The sequence below is a fragment of the Coregonus lavaretus genome (assembly GCF_964263955.1).
Source record: "Coregonus lavaretus genome assembly, chromosome: 10".
NCBI classification, from domain to species: domain Eukaryota; kingdom Metazoa; phylum Chordata; class Actinopteri; order Salmoniformes; family Salmonidae; genus Coregonus; species Coregonus lavaretus.
The window spans coordinates 35,332,282-35,349,537 of NC_139997.1; the positions used below are offsets into that span (position 1 = coordinate 35,332,282).

General features: G+C 41.3%; 1 protein-coding gene and 1 pseudogene across 3 annotated transcripts in view; one reads left to right on the forward strand and one right to left on the reverse strand.

Moving 5' to 3' along the window:
* Window positions 1-8,595, forward strand: part of LOC311136232 (E3 ubiquitin-protein ligase Siah2-like) — a 33,264-nt gene extending 24,669 nt beyond the window's left edge. For both annotated transcript variants that reach the window (XM_084170358.1, XM_084170359.1), the window contains exon 2: window positions 319-8,595. In XM_084170358.1, coding sequence (XP_084026484.1) covers window positions 319-870 — 552 coding nt within the window. In that variant the 3' untranslated portion in view covers window positions 871-8,595. The remainder of the gene's footprint in view (window positions 1-318) is intronic.
* A 43-nt stretch (window positions 8,596-8,638) lies between these two features.
* Window positions 8,639-11,663, reverse strand: LOC311136231 (annotated as a pseudogene). The gene is made up of 6 exons (XR_014615430.1): window positions 11,603-11,663; window positions 11,067-11,182; window positions 10,772-10,823; window positions 10,421-10,550; window positions 10,041-10,230; window positions 8,639-9,859 (listed from the first exon to the last, which is right to left on the reverse strand). The product of XR_014615430.1 is annotated as an uncharacterized misc_RNA (transcript).
* Between the last annotated feature and the right edge of the window lie 5,593 nt (window positions 11,664-17,256).

Sequence of the window (17,256 nt, forward strand, 5' to 3'; positions counted from 1 at the left end):
CATTTCTTTGTTCCCTCTCTCTTGCACTCTTTCCCTGCCTCACTCTTTTCTCTCTCTCCTCCCCCTAATTTTTTTCTCTAAATTTGTCCCTCTTTCTTTCCGTCTCCCTCTTCTTTCTCTGTTTTTCCTACCACAGACATCTTTCCTTCATTCCCTCTTTTACCCATAACCTTTTGCCATCTCTTTTCAACCCCACTCCACTTCAAGCTTGTTGTCATAAACAAGAATAGGTTATCAATCAACATACCTAGTAAAACAAAATTGTAAACAATAAGTAATTGTTGTTCTCCCTCCCTCCCTCTCTCCCCCTCTCTCCAGTACGCATCAGCCGGCTGCCAGTTGTCCCTCCACCACAGTGAGAAGCCTGAACATGAGGAGGTGTGTGAGTTCCGTCCCTACACCTGCCCGTGCCCCGGGGCCTCCTGTAAGTGGCAGGGCTCCCTGGAGGCCGTCATGCCCCACCTGATGCACGCCCACAAGTCCATCACCACTCTGCAGGGAGAGGACATCGTCTTCCTGGCCACAGACATCAACCTGCCGGGGGCCGTGGACTGGGTCATGATGCAGTCCTGCTTCGGCCACCACTTCATGCTGGTCCTGGAGAAGCAGGAGAAGTATGAGGGCCACCAGCAGTTCTTTGCTGTAGTGCTGCTCATCGGCACGAGGAAGCAGGCCGAGAACTTCGCCTACCGCCTGGAGCTCAACGGGAACCGGCGGCGCCTCACCTGGGAGGCCACGCCCCGCTCCATCCACGACGGTGTGGCAGCCGCCATCATGAACAGCGACTGTCTGGTGTTTGACACGTCCATCGCTCACCTGTTTGCTGACAACGGCAACCTGGGAATCAACGTCACCATCTCCATGTGCTGAGCTGCTCAGATGTGAAAACACACACACACACAAACCCATGGATAGAAGTTACACACCTCTCGTTCTCAGACTTACACAGAAAGAAACCAGTTACTGACTGCTGTGTGATGCAGCAGAGTGTGAGTGTGAGAGGACAGGTAGGAGATAGAGAGGATATGTGTGTGTGTTTTGCTGCTTGAGGCTTGTTGGCTCCCCATAATGCTTGAATGGAGACTGGCCTGTAGCGTAGTTTCAGGGTGTGTGCCTGTCCTCTCATTGTGTGTGCTGGAGACCATGTACAGTAGCTTACATGTGGTGGGCTTGTCATGATTGATGCGCTACCTGTGCCCAGGTGAGTTTGCACTGCTCCCAGGACCCCACACCCTTCAACTGTTCCCACCCCGCTCACCCCCACCTCCTCTTCTGCCCAGCCAACCAGTGCCAGGCAATGAGGGCACTGCCAGGGTAAGAAGGGGCGGTCAGTCAATCTGCTGCCACCCGGCAGATTCAGAGAAGCTCCACTTCAACAGTGAGTGGCCCCTGCAGATGCAACTTTCTAATCCTCACAGCGAATCAAGTTTCAGTAAATTGGACAGTGGACAAATCTGGCTTCAGAGACGCATGTGGGCGGAGTCGGGGCCTGATGGTGACCAATGCGCTGCCTCCCAGTCTGGGTTAGTGTGAGCTGAGGGGTTGCTCATGCTCTGCTAAAGGTTTGCACTGACTACTAACAAACTCCTTACTGTTCAGAACAGTAAGCTGCAAAACGCAACCATTTCCATATCCAAGTATGTCATGCTTATTAAAACAAGCTTATGTTATGTCCAGAGTGTCTATGAAATGATGATAAAGATGGTGACACTGTAACTGGGAAGTTGTGTGTGTATAATATACACTGAGTTTACAAAACATTAGGAACACTTTCCTAATATTGAGTTGCACCCCCTTTTGCCCTCAGAACAGCCTCAATTCGCCGGGGAATGGACTACAAGGTGTCGAAAGCGTTCCACAGGGATGCTGGCCCATGTTGACTCCAATGCTTCCCACAGTTGTGTCAAGTTGGCTGGATGTCCTTTGGATGGTGGACAATTCTTGTTACACACGGGAAACTGTTGAGCGTGAAAACCCCAGCAGCATTGCAGTTCTTGACACACTCAAACCTGTGCGCCTGGCACCTACTACCATACCCCGTTCAAAGGCACTTAAATATTTTGTCTTGCCTATTCACCCTCGGAATGGCATACATACACAATCCATGTCTCAAGACTTAAAAATCCTTTGCTAACCCATCTCCTCCCCTTCATCTACAATGATTGAAGTGGATTTAACAGGTAACATCAATAAGGGATCATAGATTTCACCTGGATTCACCTGGTCAGTCTGTCATGGAAAGAGCAGGTGTTCCTAATGTTTTGTACACTCAGGTGATTGATCCTGGTTGTAAGCAGAAGACTGCATGTCTGTCCAGCATGTAGAATAAAGAAAGATTAGATGTTTTGGTCATAGGCTCTCATCATAACGTATCATAATTGTTACATAATGCCATCGTAAGCATGTTAAGAAACCTGTCATAAGCACTGTTCGGTGAAACTCTAGTTATTCGCATGGAGTCTGTATGACAATACAAACAACAAAAGTAAAAACTGAAGTTGAATATTTACATTCTCAAACAACAAAGGCACATTACTTCTCCAAAGTCACAAGTTCTGTTGCTTATACCCTGACTGATCGAAGGTTTGCTTGTTTGCTAACCATTAAGTCCCATGCCTTTTTGTATGGTAATTTTTCATTTAAATTCTATGAATGAAAGACCGGACCTTGGGACTATAAGGTTCTATCTTACATTTTGGTCAAAAATGAGCTATTCAGATAGTGGTTCTTTACATGTGAGATATTTACGATGAAAAAAATGAATAAACAAAGTTCTATTTGCGCAAACACATTTTTTACTTGGTACTATAAGGTTCTATCTGCAATCCAATCACACAATGCTGGGTTGTCAATCAAAAATAATTGTATGTAAGGTGATCTACTTATTGAGTCATGAGAGGAAGAAATCACAAAACAGTTCTGAGATCTGGGACTTGAAAAATACTCTCTCAAAACTATAGGCTTTGCAGATAGAACCTTATAGTCCCAAGTCCTTGATTATTCATATCATAGGTTCTGGTCCTCTTTTTCAAATTGATTTTTTTCACCACTTTTTCAGAAGAAGGGCCATAATTTAAGGTAAAAACTAATAAATACAGGTGTATTAGAGCATGTTTTAGGCACTTAGGAGAGGCATTGCTGTTTCTGTCTTGTTCTATATCAATACGAAAACCTCAGTGGCAGGGGTATTTCACTCAAATTACAACAACAAAATTTAACAAATGTGATTAACATTAATTAAGAAAGAATAATTCAATACAAAACAGTTCTGAGATCTGGGATGTGAAACTTTGATGCTCAATATCTCAGAACTATGCTTGCGCAGATAGTCCCAAGGTCTCGAGGTGTCATGTCATATTTAAGATAGCATTATGTTTACTTCATGGCACAAGTCAAGTCACATTTATTGTGTGTCTGTGTGTGTGTGAGTTTGTGAATACTTGAATGTTTGCCTGAAGATTAGGTTATTGTCAAAAAGTTTGTAAAGCACTGAGAAGGTTCTGGAGCAAGTTTTACAGTACCACCACAGTTGGGATTATATATGCTGTGTTCTTCTCTGCATCCACTCTTTACCAACAGAGAACTATGGCGGAGGCACGCATTTGTAAATACACACATTTTCTTCTTATTTGATCCTCTGTGTAACAATTCTCTTGAAATCGTTGAACCTGGTTTACCTTCAGTTATTTTATGCTCTGATATACTGTAATATGGGGGTAGTTTTCCTCTCTGGTCAGTCAACCCACCGCAGCCTTACTTTTGTACGTAACCTAACTAGCATGCCCTGCGTTGGGAGGGCATCTCTGAGGACTAACTCAGACTCACTCAGACCAACCCTCAGTGTCTTGAACAGACTCTCGGTTTGAGCGGACTTCGGGGCAAAGTTCCGTGACAAAGTGGGTAGAAATGGGCATCCCATAGTACTCCAGCCATGTACCTCGCCCTCACCTGGCATCATAGTAACCAAACAACCAAACTGAACAAGAACCCACTTTTCCGTGAAATACCTCTGACGTCGACCACGGATATGTCTGTAACCCAACAGTCCTCTCCTGCTCCCTCTCCTGATGTCCAGTGTGGGGGGAGGGATCCCCACTACTTACCCACAAACCCCTGCAGTATACCCAGAAACACCCTCTGCCGATCACCTCTGCTCCACTGCTCTCGTCTTTCTTATAAATATTTGAAATATGTAAATGTTGGATGACCATATTTTCTAAAAGCTAGTATGAGGAGATTCTGTATTCTGTTAATTTGAGCAGTATTTATGTGTTCACGGTTACTCCAACTGTTGTACAGAGGTTTTTCTGTTATTTTCTGAGCTGTTGTAACTACCTGATATTCTACTCTAGTGGTCAGTGTCCCTGCTTTACCCACTGCCTGGACAGACATTTCTGCCAACACAGTCCTTTGGGCAGCACAGCTCTGCAATCACAATGGCTGATCTGTAATGTCAGCAAAAAATGCTAACTGTGACAGTCACCTTTTCCTAAGATGGACTTTAAGCCTTTAATTCTACAGTTATCATGATCAGTTGCCATGAGTCATCGAGAACTGCAGTCATTTTTTATTTTTTTTATCAGAGTCATACTGAGCCCAAGGTCTCTTTCACAGATTAGCCCTAAATTACAGAAATTACAGAAATTACACACATCAATATCAATACAACATGCAAGCAGAAAGAAAAACACGGTCATGAAAAACCAACACATTCATCAGTAATAATAGTAGTAGTAATAATAATAATAATAATGATAATATTTTGGCATTTCATTAATGTATTGTTAATGGGGCAATAGGAGATCAAATCAGTGAAAACTAAGGCAGAGACGCTGTCCACAAAATTAGATTTCAGGATTTCATGGTGCATTTGTTTCCACTTAGCAAATTGAAAACACCTTTAGGTCTACATCACCATTACCTGACAAAAACATCTATCAACATTCATAAGCATTCTATCATCAAACTTAAAGTAACTGTCCAGGGAAAATCTCACTTTTAAAATCTCATAATCTGTTCACTCATACCCAAATAATGTTGTTGACTCGTCCTATACTTGTTATTGTGGCCAAAGCATAAATTTGAAGAAAAAAAAAACACTTCAAAAACGTATCTGAAATAGACCCGTTTAAAAAAAAATCTTGCTATTTCATCATGGAGGATGACGTCATGTTTTTGGCTGAGCTGGCCAATCAGCTGTTTACTTGTCATGAATAATTTTATTGACCGGTATACACCCACACCATTCAAACACAAAGCTGCTTTTTAACATACTTAGTTTCCCTTCCAAAATGTGGTCATTATTTCACTCATATTGTGATTAATTATAGATCATAGAAATATTTAATAGAAATCTGGAAACACTGGACAGCTACTTTAAACATACAATGGCAGTTGCACATAGACATCCTTTGCAGGTACTGTCATATGAACACAGTCTTAGAAATGCTAATGAATACCTAGGCTGTCATTACAGTGGGTATCATAAGTATTCATCCCCCTTGGATTTATTATTTTACAAAGTGGGATTGAAATTGATTTAATTGTGATTTTTTTGGGGGTCATTATTCTACACAAAATACTCAATGTCGAAGTGAAAATAATTCTACAAATGTTTACAAATTAATAAATATTTTATAACTCAAATATAGTCGTTGCATAAGTATTCACCCCCTTAATTAGTTCAGGAGTAACATTTGGCTTAATAAATTACATTGACTCTGTGTGAAATAATAGATTTGACATGATTTTTGAATGGCTACCCCTTCCTCTGTCCCCCATACAACATCTGTAAGGTGCCTCAGTCAAGTATTGAATTTCAAGCATAGATTAAACTACAAAGATCAGGGAGCTTTTAGAAAGCCTCAAAGAAGGGCAGTGATTGGTATATGAGTAACAATAACAAATCAGACATTGAATATCTCTTTAAGCATGGTCAAGTTAATAATTATGCTGTGGATGTATTAAACCACCAAGACACAACAGTCATTGTTCTGAACTGAGCTGCAGGTTAGGAAGGAAATGGGATGGAACTAAGCACAGGCAAAACCCTAGAGGAAAACCATCCAGTTTGCTTTCCGCAAGATACTGGGAGATAAATGCACCTTTCAGCAGGGCAATAAACTACAACACAAGGCCAAATCTATACTGAAGTTGCTTACCAGGAAGACAGTGAATGTTCTTGAGTGGCCAAGTTACAGTTGTGACTTAAATCTGCTTGAAAATATATGGCAATACTTCAAAATTGCTGTGTAGCCATGACCCCCAAAACCTTGACAGAGCTTGACGAATTTTGAAAAGAATAATGGTGTGGAAAGCTCTTAGACTAAACCAAGAAGACTCACAGCTGTAATCGCTGCAAAAATTGTTTCTAACATGTATTGACTTGGGGTGAATACTTATCTAATTAAGGTACTGTGTATTATTTTTCATTACTTTTTAAGAAATGTGTTTATTTTTTTCACTTAGACATTACAGAGTATGTTGTGTAGATCGTTGAAAAAAAATGACAAATCCATTTTAATCCCACTTTGTAAAGCAATAAAATGTGAAGAAATCCAAGGTGGCTGAAATACGTATGATATCCACTGAGTGTACAACATTCCTAATATTGAGTTGCATCCCCTTTTGCCCTCAGAACAGACTTAATTTGTCGGGCATGGACTCTACACGGTGTCAAGCGTTCCACAGGGATACTGGCCCATGTTGACTCCAATGCTTCCCACAGTTGTGTCAATTTGGCTGGATGTCCTTTGGGTGGTGGACCATTCTTGATACACACGGGAAATTGTTGAGTGTGAAAAACCCAGCAGTATTGCAGTTCTTGACACATTCAGAGGCATTTTCATCCACCTGTCAATCATCTATAATCCTTCTACAACCCTGAAAAGTACACACATTCTTGACGTACCTCAGGGAAATACAACCCAAGTGTTTTAGATTCAGTACATTCATAGTAAACATGTCAAAGACATCTTTTGTACAGCAGGCCCAATACTTCTCTCCTCCCGAGTCTTGCCAAATCCTGTGAGGTTTCTATAACAGATATATGGGTGCAATTTCTTCTTTGTGATTGATACTCTTTACAACTTACTTTCAACTCTGGAAAGCCATAATGGACTGCATCATCTGTGTCAGATTGTGGATTGAGATGTGATCATTACAGTTTATGATCAGAGCTGATTTTCTGTATTTCTTTACGTTTGTTTTCTCTAAACCGGAAATTGTGGGGGTTGATATTATCAGTGTTGGTAATTGTAATGGCAAAATATTTTTCCTGCTTGTTTGATGTATTCCTATACAGTCAGAAACCTTTGAGGCTATATAGTGTGGAGGAGTTTAAAAACCAAGACACAAGGTCAATATCTGGGTTGTCTCTACCTGAACTAGTTTTTTTGTTCATTATTATTCTCTCTTAACAGAGGCTTGGTCAAAACCCAGTTAAATATTATGCTTGCATGATATTCAACTTTATTGCATCACATAATGCTAAACTGCACCAACTTCCATGCTCCAAAACACCCCTTTCAATTGCAGTTATGTCCCTAACTAAAAATATATATATTTGGGAAACCGCAACGCTCTCCTCTCCTGTTCCTCCCAGCCTGGCTAAGTGTCTGTTAATCTGGGGCCCAGGTCAAGGCAGAAATGGACTTCTGACCTCTAGCCCAGTCTGACCAGTGAAGCGCAGACCTGGAATTCATAGAAAACTGTCTAGTACATCACCACCTAGGCAACTAACAAATAGCATAAACTGGACTAGAGGATAGCATAGCATTGAGGATCTATTCATGCAGCCAGACAACAACAATGGTGGTGACCAAAATCCCAGTGATTAAGTGAGTGTGGCCTTTCTGTTGCCTGGCCCCCCACTGGGAGAGTTTCGAGAGGATAAGGAACGGTTAACCCAGGGAGATTAACTCCTATCTATCTACTGAGGCCAAAATGGTGGCTCGTCCTCTGTCTCTGTACCCCAGTTTGGTATTTTCATTGGAGCCCTTGTGTGATGAGATGAATAGAGCTGATTACATTTACTGTGTTTCAAATGCCAACGATCGACAGGCTCCTTCACACGCTTAACCTCTTGGTTGGAATGAAATAGTTTATTTAATGGTTGATGATCACAGACAGAGTATGCTTTACCTCTTTTTTTCTTTCCCCTTTAATGTTTTGACACAATGTTAATTTATTCATGGAATATATTTCTGAAGCAATGCTTTGTTCTCTCTTGCTAGATGATTAACTATGTTGATGTGGCTTTTAAACATAATTTAGCGTGATGTTCAGCAATATGGATGAATTGCAGTTAAAATCCTGGTAAGCAGGTATGGGCTAGTGATATCATGTAAATGCTCTGTTTGGTCGGAATTATAAATTTTCTCAAATATTTAGTTGGTTCTTCACTGAATTACATGTTGTGTCATGTTGTTTTGGACAGTCAATGTTATATCTTTTGGAGGTTATTTCTCTCTCTTTCTTTTCACCCAAATTACCTCTATTTTTGAAGCCAAGAGGAAGCTCCTATCTTGCGTTACCATTACTATTTTGGTCTCTCACTTGAAATCCATTTGAAAAAATTAAATGTTATTTATATGGCATCTGTCTCTCTTGTTTGAAAGCAAATCTCAAGTATTTTCTACAAAAGCAAATGTCATTTTTATTTACAACAGTAAATCAACATGTCAAATTTAAACAGTGTACAGCGGTTTAAGGGTGGCAATCCATTAGAAATCCAGTTCCCATTTACTCTGCTGCTGATGTCGACTAAGCTGTTGTCATGGAGGACATCATCTCATGGCTCAAGTCATCATCCACTGTACAGCTCAGTCTCCACATTTTTCTTTCCATGACATAATATGGAATCAACAGGCTTGATATGGCTTATGACGAACTAAGAAAATACAACAACCAATGTTAGTTCCATGGTCCCAGTTCCTTGGTGATTCTCTATAGTGAGGGAAAGACAGTAAGATTTCACTCAGTCCAGTTGTCTTGTCTACAACCATGGAACTTCTGTTACTTTTTCCTGTAGTCTCTCTCCCGACTGTTTTTCTCTGTGCTTACCGGACTGGTCTCTCTCTATTCCTATCACTGTCCCTGTCTTTCTCCCTGGCTCTATTCCTATCATTGTCCCTGTCTCTATTCCTATCACTGTCCCTGTCTTTCTCCCTGGCTCTATTCCTATCACTGTCCCTGTCTCTATTCCTATCACTGTCCCTGTCTTTCTCCCTGTCTCTATTCCTATCACTGTCCCTGTCTCTATTCCTATCACTGTCCCTGTCTTTCTCCCTGTCTCTATTCCTATCACTGTCCCTGTCTCTATTCCTATCACTGTCCCTGTCTTTCTCCCTGTCTCTATTCCTATCACTGTTCCGGTCTCGCTCTCTGTTCCCCTCATTGTCCCTCTCTCTTTCTTTCTCCCTAGTTCTGTCTCTTGCTCTATCCCTGTCTTGGTTTTCTCCCTCCTCCCTGCCTGTCCTCTTGCTCTCCAACTGCAGTCCTCCATCTCTCCTCTCCCCCATCCCATCTCTCCTCTTCTCATCCTCCCTGGACCTATCCCTCTCCCCGTCCCGTTGGTCTCCATGGCGATTTCGGAACCCTCCGTCCTCCTGCCTGTGTGTGTCTCGGGGGTTCCGTGGCTCTGCCCCAGGCCCTGGTCTCTCTTCCCTGGACCCCAGCCGCACCTCTACCGCCCCCCGCTGGCTGTACTTGTCATAACCCAGGTCTTCCTTCTCCTGCTTCATTCTCACTGTCAGGGCAGGCCCAGGGGGAGTCTGGGCCAGCCTCTCCCTCTGCTGCCTCTCCTCCTTTAGAGCCGCCTTCTCCTTTTTCTCCTTCTTTTTCTTCTTCTCTTTCTTGTCTGGGTTGGAGATGAAAGGAAAGACTGATTGAGGTCAGGTAAGAGCAGATGATACGAACATGACTGAGACACCTATTTGAGATACACTGACAGCCAATTAAAGTCTACTTTAGTCAAAACTTCTCTAGGAATGACAAGCAGCAGACATGTACCATCTAGGCCTCCAGTAGTCTCCCCTCACCTTTCTTGGGCTTCTTCACTGGTACAGCGTACTGTTCCTCCTCTTCTTCGGACTCGGAGGATGAAGGGTCGGGTAGTTTGGGGGCACAGCCCTCCTCCCTTAGGCGCTTGGTGATATCGTCCATGTCCTCATTGTCTTTGGGAGGGCGGTAGTTCAGCACGTGGTCCACTCGGATGGTCCGCCCCTTTATCTAGATGCCAAGAGAGAGAGAGACACAAATAGCAACACAATGAAATGAGGTACAGTAATTTACAAGTATTTTGCCAGTCACAAAGCGTTTGGATCGTCTAACCTTCATTTATGCATGTTTACTGGTTTAGTCTCATAAAATGTATTTCTCTCTTGTTCTCTCTCAGCTGTGAGTGATTGCTGTTCATTACCTTGATCCCGTTTAAGTTATCCACAGCCAGGATTGTGCTCCTCTGGTCCTCGTAGCAGATGAAGCAGAAGCCTTTGGATTTACCCGTCTTCTTATCACGCACCAGGTTGATGTTGGCTATCTCTCCATACCTGCAGACACACATTAAGCAGGATAAAAATCAATCTAATGCAGAGAAAAAAACTATTGATTTATTCAGAATGAAAAGGGGGAAGGTTAAGAGGGAAGAGTGGAAGATAAGGATGGAAAGAGACATGCAATTGGATAAACAAGAGACAGAAAGGACAGGGGGAGAGAAGGGTGGGTGAGTGAGTAGAGAGATGGGAGGAAAGGGTATATGTATTGGCCTCACTGAGAGAAGACACAGACGATGTCACCTTCCGTCAGCTCATATGGAAACCCACCTGCAGGTTACAACAGAAACACCAAGGTCAAAAACAGGCTTATAACTCTGGTGGTGAGAGACTAGAGGGCAAGCCACTGACTGTGAATAAACAAGCCAATACTTTGCTGCCACCAACTGGTGAGCTGCCAGTACAACCTAAACACCAACCTTCTGGCTGTTAGTATGGTGTGGAGAGATTATAATACAACGGTTTGGCTCAATCCTTTTCAATCGCAGAGGTGTCTCTGGCACCGCCTCTTACCGATGAAGATCCAGGCGCTGTCCTTGTACTCAGAGTGCCATGACACCGTCTCTTTGACCCCCAGTGAGGCCTCTCTCTCATTCAGCTCATTGATCAGCTTCACCTTGGTCAGGGGACTGCAGGACGGGAGGAGGGAGAGATGGAGAGGGACAAAATAATAGAGTTTAACATGCAATAGAATACAGAACTTTCTCTCTGCTGATCCTGTCTTGACTCTTTTCTTGACCATCCATGGCCAAGCTTTTTTTTTTACCCCATGAGTAACTACATACCATCTGACTAGCTAGCTAGCAGCTATTATGAATAGTATGGTGTATTTATATAACGTTAACATTAGTAACAGTGGCAAATTATTAGCAAGATAATGTTAGCCATGTTGACTGATGTCCAAGTAAAGTTAGTGGCTGGCTAGTTAGCTTGCTAGCTAGTTAGATATCTTCACATGATCACTATTAACATTACACCTACGCGAGTAACTAGATAATAGGTACAGTCGATACAAAATGTACAGCACATAGTCGGTCACTTATACTCACTTCATTATAAAGTTATCTTCATGAACATAAACGCGATTCTAACTTTAAAATGGAGATCCCATTTGTCACTTTAGTTAGCTACCACAGTCACAAAATCAAAATTGACTATATCGTACAAATTAATGTGGGGAAAAAAGCTTTTTGGTCGTAATTTAAGGTTAAGGTTAGGCATAAGGTTAGCAGTGTGGTTAAGATTAGTATTAGGTTTAAAGCCAGATTTTAAGAAGAGAAATTGTATAAATAGGCGGGGTTTAGCCATAATTATGACTTTGTGGCTGGGGTAACTAGTGATGACCGGAGTTCCCCGACCAACTTCCGTTTTCGGCGCGTCAGACTAAGTGGAGGGGTTTGTGGGAGGAGTAGTTCAGAGGAATGTTTCCTTCTCAGTAGACAAACCTCAGACAAACTTGTATGTACGATCAAATTCTTTCTTCCAAAAGAGTCCTGCCGAAAAAATGTTATTCAATTCCAAGAGTATTTTTTGATTCAGCAAAAGTTTGCTTCAACGATAAAAAACTGGCCTACACTTTTATCATCTCTTCTCTTTATGAAATCGACTTTTATAGCACCATCATCCCTCATATAAAATCAAATCAAATGTTATTGGTCACATACACATATTTAGCGGATGTTATTGCGGGTGTAGCTAAATGCTTCTGTTCCTAGCTCTAACAGTGCAGTAGTATGAAAAATTAATGCACTCACTAACTGTAAGTCGCTCTGGATAAGAGCGTCTGCTAAATGACTAAAATGTAAAATGTAAATATAAACATTGGGTTGTAATTTTGGCCTTCCTGTAGCTCAGTTGGTAGAGCATGGCGCTTGCAACGAAAGGGTTGTGGGTTCGTTTCTCACGGGGGGCCAGTATGAAAAATGTATGCACTCACTAATTGTAAGTCGCTCTGGATAAGAGTGTCTGCTAAATTACTAAAATGTAAAAAATGTAAAATGTATCTAACAATTCACAACAATACACAAATCTAAAAGTAAAGAATGGAATTAAGAAATATATACATATTAGGACGAGCAATATCGGAGTGGCATTGACTAAAATACAGTAGAATAGAATACAGTATATACATATCAATCAATCAATCAATCAATCAAATTGTATTTATAAAGCCCTTTTTACATCAGCAGATGTCACAAAGTGCTATACAGAAACCCAGCCTAAAACCCCAAACAGCAAGCAATGCAGATGAGACGAGTAAAGCAGTATGTAAACATTATTAAAGTGACTAGTGTTCAATTATTAAAGTGGCCAGTGATTCCATGTCTATGTATATAGGGCAGCAGCCTCTAAGGTGCAGGGTTGAGTAACCGGGTGGTAGCCGGCTAGTGATGGCTATTTAACAGTCTGATGGCCTTGAGATTGAAGCTGTTTTTCAGTCTCTCGGTCCCAGCTTTGATGCACCTGTATCAGTGAGTGTAATTGTATTGCCTAGATAAATAAGTGCTTAAATGACAAGGAGGTGCCCATGAATGAATAATAATTCAAACATTCTGTCATTTATTTGAAATAACAAACACTCAAACAATACCTACCTCAAATCAAGGTTTTATATTGCCACTATAGTACCGTAACAACAATAAAGCAATTCTTCATTGACTCAAAGAGAGTAAATCATTTGGAAATAATGTAAAATGTTGGCAATAAAACGTAACACACATTTCCCATGTACCTCCTGAATGGAGGTAATAATACACACTACTTTCATAAGAAATTACCTTGTCCAGAAAAGTTTTATTTTTGTTTTTCATATCATCACTAACTGATCAGAGAACAACCATTTGTACACAAAACAAGCTGTTCCACTTCAAAAAGACCTACAGCTACTTGCAGTGGTGATTTTAGCATGTCAATCTTGGTGGGCCCCCCAAAAAAAACATGTGGGATGCATGCCAGCAAAGCCACTACACAACACAACACTAACCACAAACTGTTAGGGCCTACATAAATCTATCCCAACAGCAGCGTCCCAAGAGCAGTCCCAACACCTTACACTCTAAAAAGAAAAGGTTCCTGGAGTATCCTTTAGGGGTTCTTCAAATTGAAACTGTGGGGGAACCCCTATAAGTTCATTGAAGAACCCTTTTAATGGATCCTCTAATAACTTTTTGAAGAAACTTTTGGGGTTAGTTATTATTATTTATTATTATTAATACGCATAACAATAACACAATATTTTAGTTGTCAGTGTTTATTATGATTTTAGTGGCAAAGCAGAATATATATATATATTTTTTTTTTATGAGGTAAACTCCCAGCAGAGTCCCAAGTCCAATGGGTATATCCTCTGAAGTGTTGATGTTAATGTGTTGAAGTTCTCCGTATCCATAGCTAGAATGATTTTGCAGTGCATGGTGATCGAACAGGTTTTCTGTATATTCATCAAAGGTGTAGGGAGGGTGAAGTCTGTGAATCCCAAAAAAAGTAATTATACAGATGTTTAGCAAAACATGCACATGACAGTATTCATACCTTAGTTTTTGTGGTAAATGTGAATGAAAAAACTGTTTTGATAATGGTTTCATACACATACAGTTGAAGTCGGAAGTTTACATACACCTTAGCCAAATACATTTAAACTCAGTTTTTCACAATTCCTGATAATTAATCCTAGTAAAAATTCCCTGTCTTAGGTCAGTTAAGATCACCACTTTATTTTAAGAATGTGAAATGTCAGAATAATAGTAGAGAGAATGGATTATTTCAGCTTTTATTTCTTTCATCACATTCCCAGTCGGTCAAAAGTTTACATACACTCAATTAGTATTTGGTAGCATTGCCAAACGTTTCGGGTAGCCTTCCACAAGCTTCCCACAATAAGTTGGGTGAATATTGGCCCATTCCTCCTGACAGAGCTGGTGTAACTGAGTCAGGTTTGTAGGCCTCCTTGCTCGCACACGCCTTTTCAGTTCTTCCCACAAATGTTCTATAGAATTGAGGTCAGGGCTTTGTGATGGCCACTCCAATACCTTGACTTTGTTGTCCTTAAGCCATTTTGCCACAACTCTGGAAGTTTGCTTGGGGTCATTGTCCATTTGGAAGACCCATTTGCGACCAAGCTTTAACTTCCTGACTGATGTCTTGAGATGTTGCTTCAATATATCCACATAATTTTCCTTCCTCATGATGCCATCTATTTTGTGAAGTGCACCAGTCCCTCCTGCAGCAAAGCACCCCCACAGCATGATGCTGCCACCCCCGTGCTTCACGGTTGGGATGGTGTTCTTCGGCTTGCAAACCTTCCCCTTTTTCCTCCAAACATAACGATGGTCATTATGGCCAAACAGTTCTATTTTTGTTTCATCAGACCAGAGGACATTTCTCCAAAAAGTACGATCTTTGTCCCCATGTGCAGTTGCAAACTGTAGTCTGGCTTTTTTATGGCGGTTTTGGAGTAGTGGCTTCTTCCTTGCTGAGCGGCCTTTCAGGTTATGTTGATATAGGACTCGTTTTACTGTGGATATAGATGCTTTTGTACCTGTTTCCTCCAGCATCTTCACAAGGTCCTTTGCTGTTGTTCTGGGATTGATTTGCACTTAATGCACCAAAGTACATTCATCTCAAGGAGACAGAACGCATCTCCTTCCTGAGCGGTATGACAGCTGCGTGGTCCGATGGTGTCTATACTTGAGTACTATTGTTTGTACAGATGAACATGGTACCTTCAAGCATTTGGAAATTGCTCCCAAGGATAAACCAGACTTGTGGAGGTCTACCATTTTGTTCTGAGGTCTTGACTGATTTATTTTTATTTTCCCATGATGTCAAGCAAAGAGGCACTGAGTTTGGTAGGCCTTGAAATATATCCACAGGTACACCTCCAATTGACTCAAATTATGTTAATTACCTATCAGAAGCTTCTAAAGCCATGACATCATTTCCTGGAATTTTCCAAGCTGTTTAAAGGCACAGTCAACTTAGTGTATGTAAACTTCTGACCCACTGGAATTGTGATACAGTGAATTATAAGTGAAATAATCTGTCTGTAAACAATTTTTGGAAAAAGTACTAGATGTCCTAACCGACTTGCCAAAACTATAGTTTGTTAACAATACATTTGTGGAGTGGTTGAAAAACAAGTTTTAATGACTCCAACCTAAGTGTATGTAAACTTCTGACTTCAACTGTACCTTGTCCATATTGTAGAGGCCTATGGGATTTTCATTGAAGAGGTAAGGGAGGAGGATGGTACATGTGATCTGCATAACATACCAATACCAATTGACATACCTTTGTATGCCTCCTCGTCTGTATACCTGCAGACACAGACACAAAAGTGAGCAGTTCAGTCATCTGCACCCAATACAGCTAGCCTTCATATTCTTATAGCATACATATTCTTACCTCTTTGTTGATTGATATACATTGAATTGTGTCCATTTTCTGTTTCAGAAAGATTTGCACAAATATGACAATTTAGATGGTATCATCATAAAACAATATCAATATAGATCATATAAGGGACAAACCTTACCTTAAATTGAGGAGATCTTTACATTGTTCAGTTAAGTGCCTACACCTGCTGTCCTTTCAAATTCAAATCCAAATGTTTCAGTTGGGTTCCTGCAAGAACCCCCACCAACTAAGGAGGTTCCTGGATTAACCCCACCTCCTATGGGGTTCTTGGAAGAACCTTTTGGGGGCAATGTTCAGTACCAATAACCCTAAGGTTCTTCAAAGAACTTTGAGGATCTTAGAAGAACCCTTGTTGAACCCCTAATTTTTAGAGTGTACCACTGCTACAACTGGCTATCAGTGGAGCCTTGTCTGGCAGTGAAACAGTTCATTTAGCCTCATTTACTGCCTTTAAAAAAACATAGCTGATATGGCTGACTTGGTTAAACAAATGTGGTTTCTGCTGACAATTGAGATGTACAAACTATGGCATAGGGGGATGACAAGCGGATAAGAGGCAATCCGTAATTTCGATGTCACGCCCTGGCTGTGAGAGGCCTGTTGTCTTTAGTTGGTTTGGTCAGGGCGTGAGTTTCTACAGTATGTTATATATTCTATGTTTACGTTCTAGTTAGTCTATTTCTATGTTTCAGTTCTAGGTTGTGTGTCTGTTTGGCCGGGTGTGATTCCCAATCAGAGACAGCTGTCGATCGTTGTCTCTGATTGGGGATCATACTTAAGTAGCCTGTTTGCCTACTTTAGTTGTGGGATCTTGTTCCGTGTAGGCTGGTATTTGTATAGCCCTTTGGACTTCACGTTACGTTGTTTCTTGTTTTGGTTTGTATGTTTATTGGGTGAATAAACATGTACGCTTTTCACGCTGCACCTTGGTCCGACCCGTCTCAACGTTCGTGACATTCGATTAAGACATTAATGAGCGAGCCAGGACGGACGTAGTCAATAGCTATTTGTTCAGCACTTTTGAAATGTACAGCGAAATAATTCAGAACATGGGCCGTTCTTACAGTGTTTACATTTTACATTTACATTTTAGTCATTTAGCAGACGCTCTTATCCAGAGCGACTTACAGTTAGTGAATACATTTTTTTATTTTTATACTGGCCCCCCGTAGGAATCGAACCCCCAACCCTGGCGTTGCAAACGCCATGCTCTATCAACTGAGCTACATCCCTGCTGGCCATTCCCTCCCCTACCTTGGACGACGCTGGGCCAATTGTGCGCCGCCCC